The sequence below is a fragment of the Rhinoraja longicauda genome, chromosome 6 (assembly GCF_053455715.1).
Source record: "Rhinoraja longicauda isolate Sanriku21f chromosome 6, sRhiLon1.1, whole genome shotgun sequence".
Taxonomy (NCBI): Eukaryota; Metazoa; Chordata; class Chondrichthyes; order Rajiformes; family Arhynchobatidae; genus Rhinoraja; species Rhinoraja longicauda.
Window position 1 is genome coordinate 29,193,869 of NC_135958.1, and position 21,444 is coordinate 29,215,312.

At 43.8% G+C, this 21,444-nt stretch overlaps 1 protein-coding gene across 2 annotated transcripts in view; it reads left to right on the forward strand.

Moving 5' to 3' along the window:
- The window catches only part of dusp22a (dual specificity phosphatase 22a), a 101,215-nt gene that overhangs the window by 44,893 nt on the left and 34,878 nt on the right, over positions 1 to 21,444 (forward strand). For both annotated transcript variants that reach the window (XM_078401757.1, XM_078401758.1), the window contains one exon: positions 3,529 to 3,578. In XM_078401757.1, coding sequence (XP_078257883.1) covers positions 3,529 to 3,578 — 50 coding nt within the window. The remainder of the gene's footprint in view (positions 1 to 3,528; positions 3,579 to 21,444) is intronic.

Consider the following 21,444-nt stretch of genomic DNA (forward strand, 5'->3'; position numbering starts at 1 on the left):
AATTGAATTAACTGAAACAAACCCCCAATGGCATTTCTAGATTTGATGCTTTCCAACTTCAATATGCAGCAATCTTTAATGGAACTTTAAAGTTTACCAGCCCGAACCATTGCATTGGTGGAAACTTAAAGCAAGCAACAAGCAAGAACTCTCCTGCTTGCAATATTCACACAGAACAGAGCATGGAACATGTATTGACTTGATGCACAAACACTAAGTGGGCATCCAAGCGAAGGCTTTCGGTAAACTGAAGCCATTCTCCAGCTTAATCACCAAAATGGACGATTGAGGCAATTATTTTGTGTTTAGAAAGAAGGAGATTACACACTGAGTAATTTGCATTCAAATAAACTATTCCTCAAGATCTCACACAAGAGGATTACAGTTAAATAAAACTCTATTTGGGATTTCAAACTGAGAGCGCAAAGGCATCAAAAATTTCACTTTAGATTCGTTAAGAAATTATATGCTCAACCACAGAAAATGAGTTAGGTTTTTTATATGGGGTGGGGGGGGGGTGTGGGTGGGGGAAATCTTTCTTTTTTTTTTAGGTCTCTTCCGCGGGGCCTTCCATCGCCCGGTGCGGCTCGGCCACGGGACTGAACAGCGCCCGGTGCGGCTCGGCCGCGGGGCCTTCCATCGCCCGGTGTGGCGCGGCCGCGGGACACCATTCTGCTTTAGTTAAACATTTTGTTCAAGATGGCCGCGCCGTTGTGTTTGGCTGCCTGCCACTGTATGTTTCTTTTTTTTTCCTAATCAGATGTGCAGCACTTTGGTCAACGTGGGTTGTTTTTAAATGTGCTATACAAATAAAATTGACTTGACTTGACTTGACTTTATGTTCAGAGTGTCATTGACAAACTGTTTGTCACCCATCTATAATTGCCCTTGAGAAGGTGGTGGTGAGCACAATCATTCTGGGGAAGACGCTGTTTAGGTTTAGGTTTAGGTTTATTATTGTCACAGGTACAGTGAAGAACTTTGTTTTGCATGCTATCCAATCAGATCAGATGACACGACACATCAATACAATCAAGCTCAACTCAAGTGCAATAAGTAGAACAAAGAGGAAGATACAGAGTGCAGAATATAGTTCTCAGCATTGTAGCAAACTAGTTCCAAAGACAGATCCAATGTTCGCATCAGGGTAGAGGTGAATGGGACAGTACCCCAGCTTATGGATGTGCTGTTCAGTAACAGAGAGGAAGAAGCTGTTCCTGAATTTGGCGGTGCGCCCTTTCAAGCTTCTGTATCCTCTGTTGTACGGGAGCCGGGAGAAGAAAGAATGACTGGGGTGGGACAAGCCTTTGATTATGTTGGCCCCTATTCCGAGGCATTCTGAAGTGTAGTTTTCGTTTAGAGATACAGTGTGGAAACAGGCCCTTCGGCCCACCATGTCCACACTGACCAATGATCACTAGTACACTCGTTCTGTCCTACACATCAGGGACAATTTTCAAAAGCCAATACACCTACAAACCAGCATGTCGTTGAATGTGGGAGGAAACTGTAGCACCCGGAGAAAATCCACATGGTCACAGGGAGAATGTACAAACTCTGTACATTCAGACAGCACCCGTAGTCAGGATTGAACCTAGCTCTGTAGCAACTCTGCTGCTGCGCCATTGTGCTGTAGTTGGAGCCAATGGTGGGGAGTCTGCTCAGTGTGATGGACTGAGCCACATCTACAACCCTCTGTAATTTCTTGCAGTTGGAGAGAGTTCTGAGATTTAAACCAATCGATGATGTAGGAATGGCAATGTATTTTCAGATCAGGGAGGTGTGTGTCACAGCGGGGATCTGGTACATCGGGTGGTCCCCAAGCTGCCCTTATTCTTCTTAGTGGTGGAGGGTGTGACTATGGGAGATGGTGTTAGAATAGCCTAGGTTAGTAACCGTTGGTGCATTTTGCAGATGGCACATTTTGCAACCTCCTCGGATCGTTCACCTTGTCGTGGTGAAGAGGCTTGCATGCCCCAATGATCCCGAGAGCGATGCCGTCGGAAGCACTAGCTTCTGGTAGGGCCACCCATGGAGGTAAGGTTCGAGGATGAGGGTCCAGACTAAGAACGATCCAACCTACAAGACCTCAGCGGGGGACCAGGCGGACAAAGTTATCTTGGACTCAACGGCTGTGAAGGCGGATGAAGGCTGCAACAGATCTATCAGCTCCAATCGTCTTGGTTCCCTTGCCATTGGAATTAGTTGATTGATTTGTGAAGGACCGTGTGCTTCTTGGAGTGCAACATCAAGTACACGTTAAACAAACACACGCACAGGCGTCTTTGTTCTTTGGACCATAGACCATCATCCTCGACCTCGAGTGATAGCCACGCCGATGATGACATTTTGCAAAGACAGTGTAACAGACTGAATAAACTTTCAGGGAGATGGATGGGATACTAATCGAGCAGGCAACCTTGTTGAGATGGAGTTGAGGATTCTTGGCTTATCGGAGCTGCATTTATTTGGGTCAATAACCTTATCAAAATGCTCCTGACTTGTACCGAAGAAAGATACAAAATGCTGGAGTAACTCAGCAGACGAGGCAGCAAGTCTGTAGAAAAGGTCTTCAGACTGAAGAGGACTTCTTCAGTCTGAAGAAGGGTCTCGATGCGAAACGTCACCCATTCCTTCTCTTCAGAGATGCTGCCTGTCCCGCTGAGTTATTCCAGCTTTTTGTATCTTTCTTCTGTTTAAACCAGCATCAGCAGTTCCTTCCTACAAAAGGAATAGGTGACGTTTTTGGGTCAGAACCCTTTTTCAGACATTTCCATCCCCACCCGACCCGAATTGCCACCTCTTCCTTTTTTTTTCTCCAGAGATGCTGCCTGACCCGCTGAGTTACTCCAGCATTTTTTTTTATCTTTCTTCGATATAAACCAACATCTGCAGTTCCTTCCCACACACTGCTTCTGACTTGTGTCATATAGATGGTTAAAAAAAGCTTTGGGTCATCAGGAAGGGAGTTATTTATAATAAGACACTCACCTTTTGACCTGGTCACATTTCTATGTTATTTATGTACTGGTTGAGTTAGATTTCTGGTCAGTACTAACTTCCAGGATGATGATAATGTTGGATGTAATATTTTCATGCCTTGGCATGATACGTGCAGAGGAAATTCTGCAAATGATAGAATCCCACTCAGCTCATGGACTGATTGCAGCTGTGATCGTAGCATACTGGGATGGTTTCAAACACAGGTTTGACGGGTCACATACACGACCTAGGAAGTGATAGCTACCACAATGGTAAAAGAACATTCAGCAAGGAAGGCAAATTGAACCTACTGGGGAATACACTGACTGGATCCATTGCTGGCCAATGTAATCAATGGAAAATAAACCTCTGGAGAATCTCAATTGGTCGGGGAGCATCTGTAGACGGAAATAGACAACATTTGGGGTTGACCCCTCTTCAGGCTGGGTTCAGCAATGGATCCCCTCCTATATGTTTGGAAGGCGGACAAAGAGGTTGGGATCTCGTTAATTCTCCACTAATAATATGTTTATTTTCCTTTGGTAGGACATGAAATATCTTTGTATCCCTGCATCTGATTCTTCAAACCAGAATCTGTAAGTATTGACGATCTCCAATCCCAAAGGTTAATGAATTAAAACCTTTACCGAGGACCCATTGTTCTTTTCATTGGAAAAAATAATTGGTAGAAATGTTTATCTTGCTGCAATTTTGGGAAATATTTTGTCTCTCCCCTTCAGGTACATGGATAGGAAAGGTTTAGAGGGAGATGGGCCAAATGTGGGCAGGTGGGACTAGTGTGGATGGGACACCTTGGTCAACATTGGCAAGCTGGGCAGAGGGGCCTGTTACTGTGCTTATGATTTAATGACTCTATAAGTTCATGTTTATAAGTCAGAGGAGCAGAATTAGGCCAATTGACCCATCTGATCTACCCTGCCATTCAATCGTGGCTGATCTATCTTTCTCCACTCAACCCCATTCTCCTGCCTTCTCCCTGTAACTTTTGACACCCTTACTAATCAAGAAACTGTCAATCTTCGCCTTAAAAATACACAATGACTTGGCCTGCACAACCGACTGTGGCAATGAATTCCACAGATTCACCATCCTCTGGGTAAAGAAATTCCTCCTCATCTCCTTTCTAAAGGTGTGTCCTTTTATTCTGAGGCTGTGCCCTCTGGTCCTACACTCTCCCACTAGTAGAAACATCCTCTCCACATTCACTCTATCCAGGCTTTTCACTATTCTGTAAGTTTGAATGAGATTGCCCCTCATCATTCTAAACTCCAGTGAATACAGGCCCAGAGTTGTCAAACACCCTCTGAACAGCTTTAGTTTCTGGTTTCATTTCTGAAGAGAATGAATGTTATATTGGTATTGAGTGTCCGATACTTAGAATTTCTGTGAGGGCGTTTTGGAGTCATTTTCCCCAGAGAGGTGAGTGATTCAGGGTTTCAATATGCATCTGCTCAGCCATCATGGTTTCTGTACCTCTTAACCTTTTCCTTCCTTGTTCCTGAAATGGTTTAGATAAACCCCTCCACCAACCTCTCCCTCATTCCATGCCCTCACTGTTTCTGAAATCAATCCTCTTCAAACACAGGAAGCCTGATAAAAGAACAGAAAACACAAGAGATACACGGCAGAAAAGACGTGTCTCCAACATAATTTCACAAGATTTAAACCCTCATGCCGTGAAGGAGATAGTTAGCATCTCGTGATTGCAGTTTATCCATATGGACAAGATTATTAAGGCAAGGTCCCTATAAGCAGGTCACCTCCACCTTCATACAGTCGATAAGGAGTTGGATTAACCCATGAATCAGTGTTGGGAGAAGCCAACTATATATTTCTATATATTTCTAATAAAGGTAATGTTGACCTCGGGTAAAGTTTACCATTTAAGCAAAAACCTCAACTGTGTTACATTTTTTAGCATTTTTGATAACTTTAAAAAATAAATTATTTTCCCCTCAGTCAATGGTTTCTATTAAGTTATTTTTGACTCCCATAGCCGAGCTGAGTAACAGTGGTCATACAGTATGGAAACAGGCCCTTCGGCCCAACTAGCCCATGCCGACCAAGATGCCCCATTTCGCTAGACCCACCTTCCTTGTGTGCCCCATATCACTCTAAAGTTTGTCTTGTCTTAGGACTTGTATGTCCCTGAGGCTGCATAATCTGACACCATTAGGGAGGCACAGTGGTGCAGCTGTTGTCTTACAGCGCCGGAGACCCGGCTTCGATCCTGATTAAGGGTGCTGTCTGTATGGAGTTTGCACGTTCTCCCTGTGACCACATGGGTTTTCTCCGGGTGCTCTGGTTTCCTCCCGCACTCCAAAAATGTAAAGGTTTGTAGATTAATTGGTTTTGGTAAAATTGTAAATTGTCCTTAGTGTGCAGGATAGCAATAGTGTGGTCTCGGTGGGGACTCGGTGGGCTGAAGGGCCTGTTTCCACACTGCATCTCTGAAGTCTAAAGTCTAAAGCCTCATGATTTATTAGTTCTTCAAGTAATCCCAGTTATTTTCCTAACTACTTAATTATTCGATACGATACGAAAGATCTTTATTTATTCCAGGAGGGAAATTGATCTGCCAATAGCCACTATTAAAGTGATAATTGCTCGACATAGGAACTGTCAGCAAACATGGTCATGTTAGCTGACAAGCCTGTTTTAACCCCTGCGTTTGGTTTAGTTTAGTTTAGAGATAGAGTGCAGAAACAGGCCCTTCGGCCCACTGTCCGTGCCGACCAGCGATCCCCGCAACTAAAGGGCCTGTCCCACTTAGGCAATTTTAAGGCGACTGCAGGCTGTTGCTGACAGTTCGCCGGGGTGTCGCGGGCATGATCGTGAATAGTCTTCCAAGGATCGTAATGGATCGTAGTGGATCTCAGCGCGTCGCTGAGAAATCAAACGGTTCGAAATCTCTCGGCGACAGCTGGCTTGTCGCCAGGTATCGTTGCTTATTGCGGGCGCTGTCGCCTGCTGTCCCCAGGTTTGTTAGGTTCCCTTAGATGCATTTAGAAGCACATAATATTAAAATAAGTAAAGTCATTTCGAAATACCATAAAATGGTTGTGTTTAATCAATTTATTTAACGTCAGGACATTTGACAGGTAGATTGGAGGCGACAGTTTGACGGTCAGGTAAGCGTGGGAATTTCACGATGTTTATGGCCATCAGCCATTACATTTAAAGTGGGCCCCCAACCAAGATATTCAACCCAGAAACCAGATATCCATCTCCCTTACATTTCAAAGAATGCCCACACACTTTTCACAAAAATCCACTGAACCACTTTTAAAATTATATTTTTTAATACAGCTATTAGTAAACTGGAAGTAAATCCGGTTTATTCCTTGTTACAGTGAAGCTTGTTTTTTTGTATCCCATACAAGGTGTTATAGTTCAAAACTCTCAGGTACTTACCGACTTGTTAGTAATTTCAGCGAATTTTCACGATGTTTCAGAAGACGCTGTAATCTCAACCTGACTCGGCATTGTCGTGGTCATTGTCGTCGGGTAAAAGAAAAGTTCGGCGATCTGCTACGACTTTGACAGTCGCCGGCAGTCGCCAAACAAATCCCCTAAGTGGGACAGGTCCTTAACACTATCCTACACAGGCTCGGGACAATTAACATACAAATCTGTAAGTCTTGGGAGTGTGCGAGGAAATCAGAGCAACCAGAGAAAACCCACGCAGGTCATGGGGAGAACGTACAAACCCCATACAGACAGCACCCATTGTCAGGATCAAACCTGGGTCTCTGGCGCTGTAAGACAGCAACTCTACTACTGTGCCATCCCCACGTTCTGATTTCTAGAGGTCCATCCAACTGCTTGTATACTTTGGGGACAGCATCTAAAGCAGAAATTTAAATAAGTAGGAATTATCAACACGAAAACCAAAACTAGCCCAGTAGAATGAATCTTATTCACAGCTGATGAGGACCATTCCCTCTGATGGGGAACCCCATTGTGTTCTCACTGAGAAAAGAAGGATTTTCTCGCTTTTGGCCACTGGAAATTATGAAATAATTTATTTTGTGTAGAGGAACATTTGGGATGGAAACTATTTCCCCTTGACTACCCACCACCCACCATGTGTTTTTCTCGATGAGGGTATTTATGAGCTACCAAAAGAAAATTATTATGACGTTCCTCTTCACTAGTCATGTGTGCTCAGTAGTTGAAAATATCAAAATGGTTAAGAAAGACCATTCCCTGCAGTGTAATTTTAATTGGTATCGGTATCGGTTTATTTTTGTCACATGTACCAAGATACAGCGAAAGGCTTTTATTTACGAACTAGCTATCCAGATAATATTGTTCATGAATACAATTAAGCCATTCATGAATATGAGAAATTCATAAGAGAAAATACCAGTGCAGAGTATAGTTTTGCAGCTTTGTTGCATTACAGTTACTAGGACAAAGTCCAGTCTGCAAATTACAGCTAGGTGGATAGGTAGAAAAGAATGAAGAACATAGTTTGCAGGATAGCAGAGTGGCGCGGTTGTAGAATTAGAGGTAGCAGTGCAGTGCCAGAGACCTGGGTTCAAACTTAATTACAGGTACTGTTTATACAACATTTGCATGTTCTCCGTATGACTACATGGGTTTTCTCTGGGTGCTCCAGTTTCCGCCCACATTCTAAAGACGTACAGGCTTGTAGGTTAATTGGCTTCTGTTAAATTTCCCTGGGTGCTCCGGTTTCCTCCCACGCTCCAAAGATGTAGAGGTTTTTTAGGTTAATTGGCTTCGGTAAGAATAGTAAGTTGTCCCTGGTGTATAGGATAATGTTGGTGTACGGGGATCGCTGGTTGGCGTGGACTCAGCGGACCAAAGGGCTTGTTTCTGCACTGTATCTCTAAACTAAATTAAACTAAACATTCTCTGATTATCAATGTACCTATCTAAAAGGTAGAAAATTAACCCAGAGGTAATGAGTGGTCGGTTGCATTACAAAGAACTAAGGTAAGGTGGATTAATATCCAGCTTTATCTTCACTCAGTGTGTCAGTACCTCTCTGGGATTTAGAATGAAGTCCACGCTTACTGTTGGAGAAGCAGTCCAAGTGACAGTACTTACTTGGAGTGACAATACTCACTCCCATTGTTTGAGTTGAGAACTTGGAGAAGGATCTACAGATTCAATATATAAATAACAATTTTATTTGCCAGTACTTCACTATTATTTTGTATCTTCTGAACCTTTGTGATGATCCTTGGCACTGTTTCAGAGGAGTGAAAAGGAAGTACATTCTCTCATGGCCACATCACTAACCAGCATCACTGAAACAGATCATTTGGTTGCAATGCACAAACGTGCTCTCGTGTTTCATTAGTGACTCCACTTTAAACTTATTGTTGTAACTGTGAGGTGCTTTGCAATTTCCCAATGGGTTCCAGGCAAATGCAAGATCCTTTCTTAATTAGTTTAGTTTACTTTAGCTACAGCGTGGAAACAGGCCCTTCGGCCCACCGAGTCCCCACTCACCATTGATCACCTGTCCATTCTCGTTCTATGTTACCCTAATTTCTCATCCACTCCCCATACACGAGGGGCAATTTTTACAGGGTCCAATTAGAGATACAGGATAGAAACAGGCCCCTCAGCTCATTGAATCCAAGCTGATCATTGATCACCCATTCACAATCGTTCTGTTATCCCATCTTCCCCATATATTTGGGTTCATTTACAGAGGCCAATAAATCCTCAAACCTGCATGCCTTTGGGATGTGGGAGGAAACCGGAGAACCTGGAGGAAACCCACGCAGTTGCAGAGAAAACGTACAACACCCGAGAACCCGCACGGACAGAACTCAAGGTCAGATCGAACCCGATCTCTGACGCTGTGAGGCAGCAGCTCTACCAGCTGCACCTCGGTGCCACCCTGAAGCACTTAAATCAATTGTTGCTCCCTCAGGAACAAGGCCATTTTGCCTCTGACTAAGCTGTGACTGAACTGTCACTTGTAACATTGGATAAAGGCAAGCTGTTGTGCCACGGCCATTGGGATAAGCACAATCTACCCGTTTCATATTTCAACTGAGCAATTAACCCAGTCTAAATTGCCACTTGGAGAAGACTGTTCAAGACAGTTCAAATGAGTGTTGGGTGGCAGTGTTGTGTAGCGGTAGAGCTGCTGCCTTAGAGCATCGGAGACCCGGGTTCAATCCTGACTGCGGGTCCTGTCTGTGTGGAATTTGCACATTCTCCCCGTGACCGCAGGATTTTCTTTCAGATGGTTCAGTTTCCTCCCACATTCCAAAGACGTGCAGGTTTGTATGTTAATTGGCTTCTGTAAATTGCCCCAGTGTGTAGGATGCAAAAGTGGGATAACATGGAACAAGCGTATGGGTGATCGATGGTCGGCGTGGACTTCGGTGGGCCGAAGGGCCTGTTTCTGCGCTGTATCTCTAAACTAAACTAAACTAAATTAATTCCTAACTTCAGACCTGCAAAACTCGTTTGTTATTTTTAGATCATGCAAATCAATGGAAGTAGGTTTTTTTTTCACCTCACCTTATTATCTCAAAGTCCTCAACTGAATAATCCATCTGCACTTTAAATTCCAGGGCAGAAACCCACAACTTGTGTAAACTTTGCTTGCAATTTAACTCTTGGAATTCAGGTAATACTATGGGTTAATCCGGTCTGTATTCCATCTAAAGCCAGCACTTTGTTAATGTGTGGACTCCAACACTAATCCTTCAGGTGCTTGCCTCCTTCGTCCATCACTGGGTTTAAAGCCACACTGGAGCAATAAGTACTTTCCTGAAGTGACTACATCAGTTGTTTTTGCTTGAGAGCAAAATTTAAGTTGCAACCGAGTCTTCACTTTCCACCAAAAGAGGCACAAAGTGCTGGAGTAGCTCAGCGGGTCACACAGCATCTTTGGAGAACATGGACGAATCGGGTCGGCACCCTTCTTTAGATTTTCTTTTGCATCGGATATTTTGAGCTCATTTTCCCTTTCTCCTGACTCTCAGTCTGAAGAAGGGTCTTGACCTGAAACGTCACCTATTCCTTTTCTCCAGCGATGCTGCCTGACCCGCTGAGTTGCTCCAGCATTTTGTGTCTGTCTTCGGTGTAGTTCCTTCCTACACATAATTGTGGTGGTGACAATTTTTAATAATAACAGTATATTCCCAGAGCACAGACATTGATGGAGATGTGAAACGGAAAATGTAAAAATGTAAAATGTAAAACGTGTCTTAAGCCAGAGGATCTTTGCAGTGAGGGGCTTATTTTGGCCGCACCTTTACAGGCAGGCTTGAGCATAAACCTAGAGAAGACTTTCAAACACTTTTGTTGAACGTTCTAACCATTCAATGGACAAAAGAAACGTACAATTTGGTATTAGATCGTTGAATATGATTAAAGAGAACTAATGCCTCTGTTTACAAGAAATGATATTCTGGTCAGTGCAAGACCTTATTCATTTTTGCAATCAGTATGTCTAGAGGAATTACCACAGGAAGGAAGACCCGTGCTGCTTTTACAGAAGTAACCCTTTTCTGCAGACGCGTGTGGTATTTTTTGGTTGGATTTCACAATCGTCATAAGTGCGAACATCTATCCGAGCCCGTGCAGGCATGCGCGATCCCTCCGGTACAAAGGTGGCAATCAAGGGTCCTGAGGGTAACAGTAGAATTAGACCCCTTTGCCCCTTAACACAAAGATCAGATGGATCGTTTGCACCGGTGGGCTCATGCTAGTGAAGGCGCCACAATGCTGCGCACCTCATTGCCATACGGCAAGCTGTCAATGGAGTAACTTTTGTTTCGTGGGTCGTTGAATGCATGTGCACCTTGTACCTTGCTCTGATGACTTCTGCTAAAATCCCCAAAATGCTGACACCACAGCTATGACGGGTTTGCAAACAGAAAGGTCAATAGCCTGAATGTGCAGGAAGGAACCGCATATGCTGGTTTACACCGAAGATGGACATAAAATGCTGGAGTAACTCAGCAGGTCAGGCAGCATCTCTGGAGAAAAGGAATAGTTGACGTTTCGGGTCTGAAGGAGGGTCTCGACCCGAAACATCACCTATTCCTTTTCTCCAGAGATGCTGCCTGACCCGCTGAGTCACTCCAGCACTTTGTGTCTATCTTAGGTTAATAACCTGAGATGAGTGGCAGCATTTCGTACTCAAAAGATGGTGAAATTATACAATTTTGTTTTGAACGTCCAATGTGATCAAGGAGTCCTATAGACTCAAGGAGTCATAGAGGAGAGACACAAAGTGCGGGAGTATCTCAGCGGGACAGGCAAAAAAGGATGGGTGACGTTTCGGGTTGGGACCCTTCTAAACACAGAGCTCAATTGCAAAAAAGACAGATTTTACAACACTCTTAACTGCGTGTCTGCGTTATAGTTGCCTTAAGTATTATGTACTCTCAGTTCTTGAAAACCAATTCATTATCGTAAATCGACACAAAAAGCTGGAGTAACTCAGCAGGTCAGACAGCATCTCTGGAGAACAGGTGACGTTTTGAGTCGAGACCCTTCTTCAGACTTTATAAGTAATCATTAATTATTAATTCCTAATTAAGAAATTAATAATTATTAATTAATAATTTAAAAATCCTTTTCATTATCCTCGTGGCATTTGTATTGATACAGAAAATAGAGAGGGTTCTGAGTGAAAGGTGTAAACATGTTGGATGCAAGCTTGAATTCGGGCAGGGCAGTGAAAGCTTGGGTTGTAGTGTGTAAGACTGCACAAGCATAGGAAGTGCTGCAAGACAACGAACGTTAGGACACAACAAAGAAGCTATAAAGAGTTCCAGAGCCTCGCAGTTGACTTATTTATATTGTGATGTCTTGAGAGGTCGGGAGCTTTTCTCTTGAAGGTTGGGAGGTGTGGGTGCCGGAAATGAACACAGAAACGTTCTTTGTTTTCAAACTTAAATTCCATATATTTAGTCTTTTCCAAAAACAGGTAAACTTAATTGTTTGCAGACAGGTACACAAAACCAAAACAGGTAATTAAATCAAAACTGTAGCTTGCTGCCTTCTTACAAAATATAAATCAAACACTGCTTCTCTCCCTGTCCGCTCCAGTCGTTGTCTCTCCCTGTCCGCTCCAGTCGTTGTCTCTCCCTGTCTGTCCGCTCCAGTCGTTGTCTCTCCCTGTCCGCTCCAGTCGTTGTCTCTCCCTGTCTGTCCGCTCCAGTCGTTGTCTCTCCCTGTCCGCTCCAGTCGTTGTCTCTCCCTGTCCGCTCCAGTCGTTGTCTCTCCCTGTCTGTCCGCTCCAGTCATTGTCTCTCTTTTTAAATACACTGCTTCCCTTCCCTTTTAGCTCTCTCACTGAGGCAATCAGCTCATCTGGTTCAGCTGGGCAGCAGTCAGTGTGGGCAGCAATCAGTGTCAGCAGCAATCAGTGTCAGCAGCAATCAGTGTCAGCAGGGCAGGCAGCCCTGCTGACTATGGGTTTTGTAGTCTATTGCTGGCAGCCATGATGGTTTGTAGTCCTTGTTGCATCCACCGGGAGGAAATGTATCTCCCCTCTATGACTCTACCTCTCATGATATCACAATATGGAAGTATGAATTAGATGCCATGTTATACATTGTAACCTTGTTTAAAACTGTGCAGAACATCAAACTGTTTTTCTTTGTCTGGGCTGAAGGAACAAATGGGTCTTGTGCTCTCTCTCCTACTTCTGTCAGATGGCTTTTCATTGCACAAGTCACCATTTCCACTGGGTGGGGAATGAGATTGCATTCTGCCCATCTGCTGAAGGAAAAACCTGACCACAAATGAGTGAAATAGTTCAGCTGAAGGGTGGGTGACTGTAACTGCCCCTCTTTAGACTTTAGACTTCTGAGATACGGCTTGGAAACAGGCCCTTCGGCCCTCTCAGTCCGCACCAACCAACGATCACCCCACACAGTAGGACTATCCTACATACTAGGGACAATTTACAATTTACAGAAGCCAAACTTGTACGTCTTTGGAGTGTGGGAGGAAACCGGAGCACCCAGAGAAAACCCACGTGGTCACAGGGAGAATGTACCAACTCTGTACAGGCAGCACCCGTAGTCCAGATCGAACCCAGGGTCTCTGGCGCGGTAAGGCAGCAACGCTACCGCTGTGGCACCGTGCTACGCCCTGTGAGCTGGGCAGAGAATAAAAGTAAAGTTGAGGTCCATTTCAGGTCTGGGTAAATCAGGTCTTTCCTCTTTGATTGGAAGATTGGACAGACTGAGGATCCTGTTAGGATATGTTTATAAAAACAGAGCAGATAGAAGAATGAAATAGGAACTGAGGAGTAGGAGTAGGCCATTCTGTCCTTCAAGCCAGTTCTGTCGTTCGGTATTACAATTGATTTGGTGACATATTGGGTCGGCACCCTTTTACCTCTCCTCCCTTCCCTCTCTACCCTCTCCCCCACCCTAGTCGTCCTACCAGTTCCACTGGTTGCATCCTTGTATCCCTCTCGTTATCACACCTTCCCCAGCCAACAATGGGCCATTATGGGCGCCACCCTTCCTGTGGTCACCTGTTTGCAGCCCTGATTTGTTAGGGCCTTTTCTCACCTCCAGGTTATTTCCCCCCACCCCTCCCCCACTCCTCTCCTTTCAGTTTGAGGAAGGGTTCTGACATGAAACAAGACCTATTCTTTTTCTCCAGAGATGCTGCCTGACTTGTTGAGTTATTCCAGCATCTTGTGTCTATCTTCAGTATGAACCAGTATCTGCAGTTCCTTCCTGAACATCCAGACCCGAAACATTGCCTGTCCATTCCCTCGACTGATGCTGCCTGACCCACTGAGTTTCTCCAGCCACTTTGTGTTTTGATCAAGATTCTGGCATCTGCAGTTTTTTACGTCTCAGGATCTTAACCCTATCCACATTATATCTGAAACGTCAACTCTTCGTCTTTCCACAGATGTTGATTGAGCTGTTGAGTTTTTCCAGTTTTGATTTCACCTCTCCAACACCTGGGGCTTTTTAATTTTCCTGCACTTTATCCACCCAACTATGATTGATAGCCTTTCCTCCTTGGACTTAAACATGGGCAGAATCTGGAACAAAATAAAAAGAATGATGGAAGAACTCAGCAGGTAAATCAGCATCTGCAGAGGCAAAAGCTTTTAAGTCAATGTTTTGAATCAATGCCCTGCAGCAGGACTGAGAGGGAACAGGAAAGAATGTAGTCATACAGGAGGGGAGTTAGAGGGCGGGATGGAGTGAGATGGAAGCAGGTAGGTGATGTGTGGGACCAGAGGGAGGGAGGGGGGGAGGGAGAGATAGGAAAGGGAGTTGAAAAGTAGGTGGAAAGCTGGAGAAACGAAGGACTGCCGATGCGAGTTATTACACAAAGTGCTGGAGTAACTCAGCAGGTCAGGTCGCATCTCAGGAGAACATGGACACGCAATGTTTCGGGTCAAGACCCTTCTTCAGACTGGAGTCTGAAGAATTGGCTCGACCCGAAAAGGCACCTTTGCACTTATTCATAGTGAATTATTCAATTCATAGCCTCAGAATTAAAGGGCACTCTTTTGGAAAGGTGGTGAGGAGGAACTTTAGTCAGAGGGTAGTTAATCTGTGGAACTCATTGCCACAGAGGGCTGTGGAGGCCAAGGTCAGTGGATATTTTTAAGGCAGAGATAGAAAAATTCTTGATTAGAATGGGTGTCAAGGGTTATGGGGAGCATGCAGGAAAATGGGGTTAGGAGGCCGTGATCAGCCATGATTGAATGGCGGAGTAGACTCGATGGGCCGAATGGCCTAATTCTACTCCTATAACGTGAACTTGTGACAGCAAGCAGCAAACAAAAGCCAATCATTCAGAAAACGACAAAAGAAGAGAGGAAATAGTGACTGGAGCAGAATTACAATCTAAAGAGGTTAACTTTTCGAGAGAAATTCTGAGAATAGAGGATAGGAACATATAAAATTAATCGCAGTCAATTGTAGTATTGTGGTCACCAAGATTAATTGACAGAGGAAGTACTTCATCATCTCCTAGCTCGCTGGTTAGAGCAGTGACATTGTTTGCAGCCTTTGGACCTTATCTGCCCTGATCTAAATGACGGTTGGAAGCATTGCATGGTGGAGCACGCGGCAGATACTTGATCCTGCCACTCCCAGCTGTGCTTCAGATGGAGACAAGATTCTTCCTAATAAATAAGGGTGGCACGGTGACGCAGCGGTCGAGCTGCTGCCTTACAGCGCCTGAGACCCAGGTTCGATCCTGACAACCGGTGCTCTTTGTACTCTTCGCCCCGTGGCCACGAGGCTTTTAGAAATGGCATTCATGACAACATTCCGTTTGAACATTAAAGGCTGGATGTAGGTTGTAAATTCATCAAAACCAAAGTTGTTATCGTAAATCTAACATAAATTGATGTTTCAAAGTCAGTATTCTATCAATTAAAAGACATCGACTAATGAGATATGGTCCTTGTACCTGCTGAAGGCCACCTAGGTTAGCTCATCAATTCAAAAGGATCTCATTGTCTCTCAGTTTTATTTATAATAGGTTCATTAATGATGTCAGGGAAATTATCTTAAGCTCTTTTTGGATTCCATGGTCCTTTTGCAAAAAGTATTACGTCAAAGAATAGAGAGATTAAATCTTAAATTAAGAGAAGGATGTAGTTATTGGAGTTATTAATTTATTTAATTTTCATTTATTATATGTTATCTGTGTCTATTGCATCACAGACCTGCTACACTACTGCAAGTTAAGAATTTCATAGTTCCATTTTTCTTTCTACTAATGACATTTAAAAAAAAGACTCTTTGGCCTTTTTTTAATGTCATTAGACAATAGACAATAGACAATAGGTGCAGGAGTAGGCCATTCAGCCTTTCGAGCCAGCACCGCCATTCAATGCGATCATGGCTGATCACTCTCAATCAGTACCCCGTTCCTGCCTTCTCCCCATACCCCCTCACTCCGCTATCCTTAAGAGCTCTATCCAGCTCTCTCTTGAAAGCATCCAACGAACTGGCCTCCACTGCCTTCTGAGGCAGAGAATTCCACACCTTCACCACTCTCTGACTGAAAAAGTTCTTCCTCATCTCCGTTCTAAATGGCCTACCCTTTATTCTTAAACTGTGGCCCCTTGTTCTGGACTCCCCCAACATTGGGAACATGTTTCCTGCCTCTAATGTGTCCAATCCCCTAATTATCTTATATGTTTCAATAAGATCCCCCCTCATCCTTCTAAATTCCAGTGTATACAAGCCTAATTGCTCCAGCCTTTCAACATACGACAGTCCCGCCATTCCGGGAATTAACCTAGTGAACCTACGCTGCACGCCCTCAATAGCAAGAATATCCTTCCTCAAATTTGGAGACCAAAACTGCACACAGTACTCCAGGTGCAGTCTCACCAGGGCCCGGTACAATTGTAGAAGGACCTCTTTGCTCCTATACTCAACTCCTCTTGTTATGAAGGCCAACATTCCATTGGCTTTCTTCACTGCCTGCTGTACCTGCATGCTTCCTTTCAGTGACTGATGCACTAGGACACCCAGATCTCGTTGAACATCCCCTCTTCCTAACTTGACACCATTCAGATAATAATCTGCCTTTCTAGTCTTACTTCCAAAGTGAATAACCTCACACTTATCTACATTAAACTGCATCTGCCATGTATCCGCCCACTCACACAACTTGTCCAAGTCACCCTGCAGCCTTATTGCATCTTCCTCACAATTCACACTACCCCCCAGCTTAGTATCATCTGCAAATTTGCTAATGGTACTTTTAATCCCTTCATCTAAGTAATTAATGTATATCGTAAATAGCTGGGGTCCCAGCACCGAACCTTGCGGTACCCCACTGGTCACTGCCTGCCATTCCGAAAGGGACCCATTTATCCCCACTCTTTGCTTTCTGTCTGTCAACCAATTTTTTATCCATGTCAGTACCCTACCCCCAATACCATGTGCTCTAATTTTGCCCACTAATCTCCTGTGTGGGACCTTGTCGAAGGCTTTCTGAAAGTCGAGGTACACCACATCCACCGACTCTCCCCTGTCACTTTTCCTAGTTACATCCTCAAAAAATTCCAGTAGATTTGTCAAGCATGATTTCCCCTTCGTAAATCCATGCTGACTCGGAATGACCCTGTTACTGCTATCCAAATGCTCAGCAATTTCGTCTTTTATAATTGACTCCAGCATCTTCCCCACCACTGATGTCAGACTAACTGGTCTATAATTACCCGTTTTCTCTCTCCCTCCTTTCTTAAAAAGTGGGATAACATTTGCTATCCTCCAATCCACAGGAACTGATCCTGAATCTATAGAACATTGTCCACCCATCTTCTTTAAACTCTCATGTCCTGTTGTTAAACCAATGCCCTCTAGTCTTTGATATTCCCACCCTGGGAAGAATGTCTGAATGTCTACCCAATCTGTGCCTCTCATTCTTCTCTATGAGAGGAGAGACGGAAGGTTAGAAAAAAGATTAATATGGAAAGAAGAATATAAAAATAGTATAGCACATTAAATGGTAATAAATAGGAAAGATGTAAGCACATCAATAGTTAAAGGGATGGTAGGGAGGAAAGAATAAATAACTGTGGAAAATTAAGGTAAAGGAAGAATGCAATGCAAATATTTTGCTTTGGCATTGAGCAGAAGTGAGAGTATAGCTAATACAGAACAAACAATACAGTTAATTCTCTTAGAACACAAAATGCTGGAGTAATTCATTTGGGGCAGGCAGCATCTCTGAAGGAGAAATATGTAAGAAAATAACTGCAGATGCTGGTACAAATCGAAGGTATTTATTCACAAAATGCTGGAGTAACTCAGCAGGTCAGGCAGCATCTCAGGAGAGAAGGAATGGGTGACGTTTCGGGTCGAGACCCTTCTTCAGACTGACTCTAGCAGGGAGGAGGTAATTGTATTGTTAGCACTACACGAGATGAGATATCACCGAGCCCTGATGGTAGAGGGAGGATTGGGTTGGTTTGCACTTTTCCACCAACACAGTATTGTAAATGTTCCACAATTCAGTGAACTAAAACGTGCTCTTCTGACCTCTTGTCCTGGCTGACTTGCGCACCAATTGTAGAGCCTGTGATTCATGGTGATGAGTGGCCAGATATCCTTTTGAAGCAGGAGGGATCTCTGGAGGAATTCACAGGATTCTGTGTTGAGGAGTTGTTCCATGAGGGGAGGTTGAATGAGATTTGGTCTTTTCTCACCATCATACACAGAGAGCAGCACAATAGTGCAACGTTAGAGTCAGTGCCCTACAGCTTCATAGAATTGGGTTCAATCCTGACTACGGATGCTGTCAGTATGAAGTATGCTTTGGTTTCCTTCCAAACTCCAAAGACATACAGTTTTTACGGTTAATTGGCTTCGGTAATATAGTAAATTGTCCCTAGTGTGTAGGATAGGTTTAGTATATGGGGTGATTGCTGGCGGCGTGGACTTGGTGGGCTGAAGGGCCTATTTCCATGCTGTATCTCTAAAATCTAAAGGTGATCCCATTGAAGCATAAAACATTCTGATTGAGAGGGTTGATATGAAGAGGCTAAATCTTCAGGCTGGAGAGTTTAGAAATTATGGGCACAGTCCCAGAATAGAGGTCGGCCATTTTAAATTAAGATAAGAAGGCCTAATTTCACGCAGAGAATTGTTAATTTTTTGGAATTCTCAACCCCAGAGGACTGTAGATGTTTGGCCTTTGAACATATTTGAGACACAGACATGATTTTAGACACTGACAGGTCCTCAAGTGACACGAGGATCAGGTGGAAAATGGATAAGGTTGAAGACTAACCACGAACATATTAAACACCAGAGTGAGCTCACGAGCTTCAGTTTCAGTTTAGTTTATTGTCATGTGTACCAAGGTACAGTGAAAAGCTTTTTGTTGCGTGCTAACCAGTCAGCAGAAAGACAATACATGTTTACAATCAATACATTTACAGTGTACAGATGCATGATAAGGGAATAACGTTTAATGCAAGATAAAGCCAGCAAAGTCTGGTCAAGAATAATCCAAGGGATATCAAAGAGGTAGATAAAAGCTCACCACTGTGCTCTGGTTGTGGTAGGATGATTCAGTTGCCTGATAACAGCTGGGAAGAAATTATCCCTGAATCTGATGGTGTGCATTTTCACACTTCTATATCTTTTGTCTGATGGGAGAGGGGAGCAATTTCAGTAGATCAATGTAGGCTCAATGGAGTATGCTCAATGACTACTCCAGTTTCTGGTTCCTAACGTCCCAGAAAATCCATCCTGATTTATCTAACCTTTTCTCAGCACCATTCACTCACGGAATTGTAAAATTGCGGATCAATTCTGCAGTCGCTATTAAAATCAAACCTCATTCAACCACTTTTGTTTTCTTGATTGTGGGAATAAAAACTGTTAATGGGCGGCATTTACCATAAGGCAGTTTTCCAGGCACATTGAATTGAGTAAGAGTTGGTTAGCCAGAAGCACTTCTCCAAAGTTGAAAAAGTTCTCCTTTCAAATAATTCTGGTGCCACTTAGTTATTAGAAATGGATGTTTCATTTATCTCTTGCATCGTTGATAAGTAAGGCAAAGTATTATTATTATTGGTGGCGATCCCATTATACGTAGGATCAATGAAAAAGCAGAACATATTTTTTTTTGCTGTGAGAATATAGAATAATTCCCATTCCAGGATCTTTATCCCAATGTCTGATGGTCTACTATTTCTCCGGAATTACCTGCTATACCAATCCCAGTGAGTCCTTCATCTTTATAACGTACAGGTATGTAGGTTAATTGGCTGGGTAAATGTAAAAATTGTCCCTAGTGGGTGTAGGATAGTGTTAATGTACGGGGATCGCTGGGCGGCACGGACTTGGTGGGCCGAAAAGGCCTGTTTCTGGCTGTATATATATGATATGATATGATATGAAACAAACTTAATGAGTTGGAATAAACTGAAAGGAATTAATGGAAGGGACTTTTTGTTTACTCATATTGTATCTTTGGATTGTTTATAATCATAGTCATACAGCGAGGAAACAGGTCCTTCGGCCCAACGCCCACTACATCCACATGCCCCATCTTCACCAGTCCTACCTGCCCGCGCTTGGCCCATATCCCGCTAAACCTATCCTATACACATACCTGTCCAAATGTCTCTTAAACGTTATGATAGTAAATGCCTTAAGTACCTTCTCTGGCAGCTTGTTCCATAAACCCACCACAAAAATGATCCCTCAGATTCCTGTTTAAACTTTCTGGGGCAGGTTTTTTTACATAGAGAGTGTTCATTGCCTGGACACACTGTCAGAGGTGGTGTGAAAGCAGAAACAGTAGGGGCATTTTGGAGCCTTTTGGATAGACATATGGATGTGCAGGGGATAGATGGATATGGTTCAGGTGCAGGCAGAGGAGATGATTTTAACTTGGCATCATGTTCAGCATGGCCATTCTGGGCTGAAGGACAACGCAACAAAAAAGCTTTTCACTGTACCTCGGTGCACGTGACAATAAACTAAACCAAACCAAACCAAGCCAAACTAAACTAAATTAAACTAAACTAAGCCAAACTGTTTGTGTTTTGCACACGATTTCAGCAGCTGCTGACTCTTGTGTCTCCAATTTACTTATCTTTGTTGGCTCTGCCTTCTACATTACTCCAGACACTATGGGAGACTCTTAACTAGCTACCAATTATCTTGAGGGTAGCACCATTTCTGATGGGCTTCAATGCTGGCCTTGCCAATGATGGTGATACTCTGTGGATGAATTAAAAAGAGAGAGAGCCGGGTGACCTACCCTTAGCTGCCAAGAAGCATGCCAAGCAGGTCATAAGAACCCGAGGCACTGAGACACAAGAACCACTCCAAAGACATACAGGTATGTAGGTTAATTGGCTTGGTGTATGTGCAAATTGTGTGTAGGATAATGTTAATGTGTGCGGGGATCGCTACTCAGCACGGATTCTGTGGGCCAAAGGGCCTGTTTCCGCGCTGTATCTCTAAACTAAACCAAACTAAGCCATCTGGACGTGAGTTGCACTTTGAACTGCCGCACATTCCCCTGTCAAAGCACACTCTCTTCAACAGCACCATCCCAACAAAGCCATGACATCTCTCTCACTCAGCCGCTCCATCTGCACCAGTGCCAGTTTTCTCTTCCACTTTGCTTCTGCCCGGAACCCGCTGAATATTTCTTATTTCCCACGCACAAAACAAACTGCCGGAGGAAAACTCCGCAGGTCAGGCAGCATCTGTGGTGGCAGATGGACTGTCAACCTTTCAGGTCGAGACCCTTCTTCCGGACTGAAACGTCAACTGCCCATTTCCCTCCACATTTGCGGGCTGACCCGCTGAATTCCTTCAGCTCTTTGTTTACGTGCTTCAGTCTACAGCATCTGTAATATTTTGTGTCCCCTCTTCATTCATTCCCAGTTTCTTTGCTAAATGTTCTATTCCTCTTTTCTGCGGAGTGGGCAGGGTATACTAAACCATACGTTAT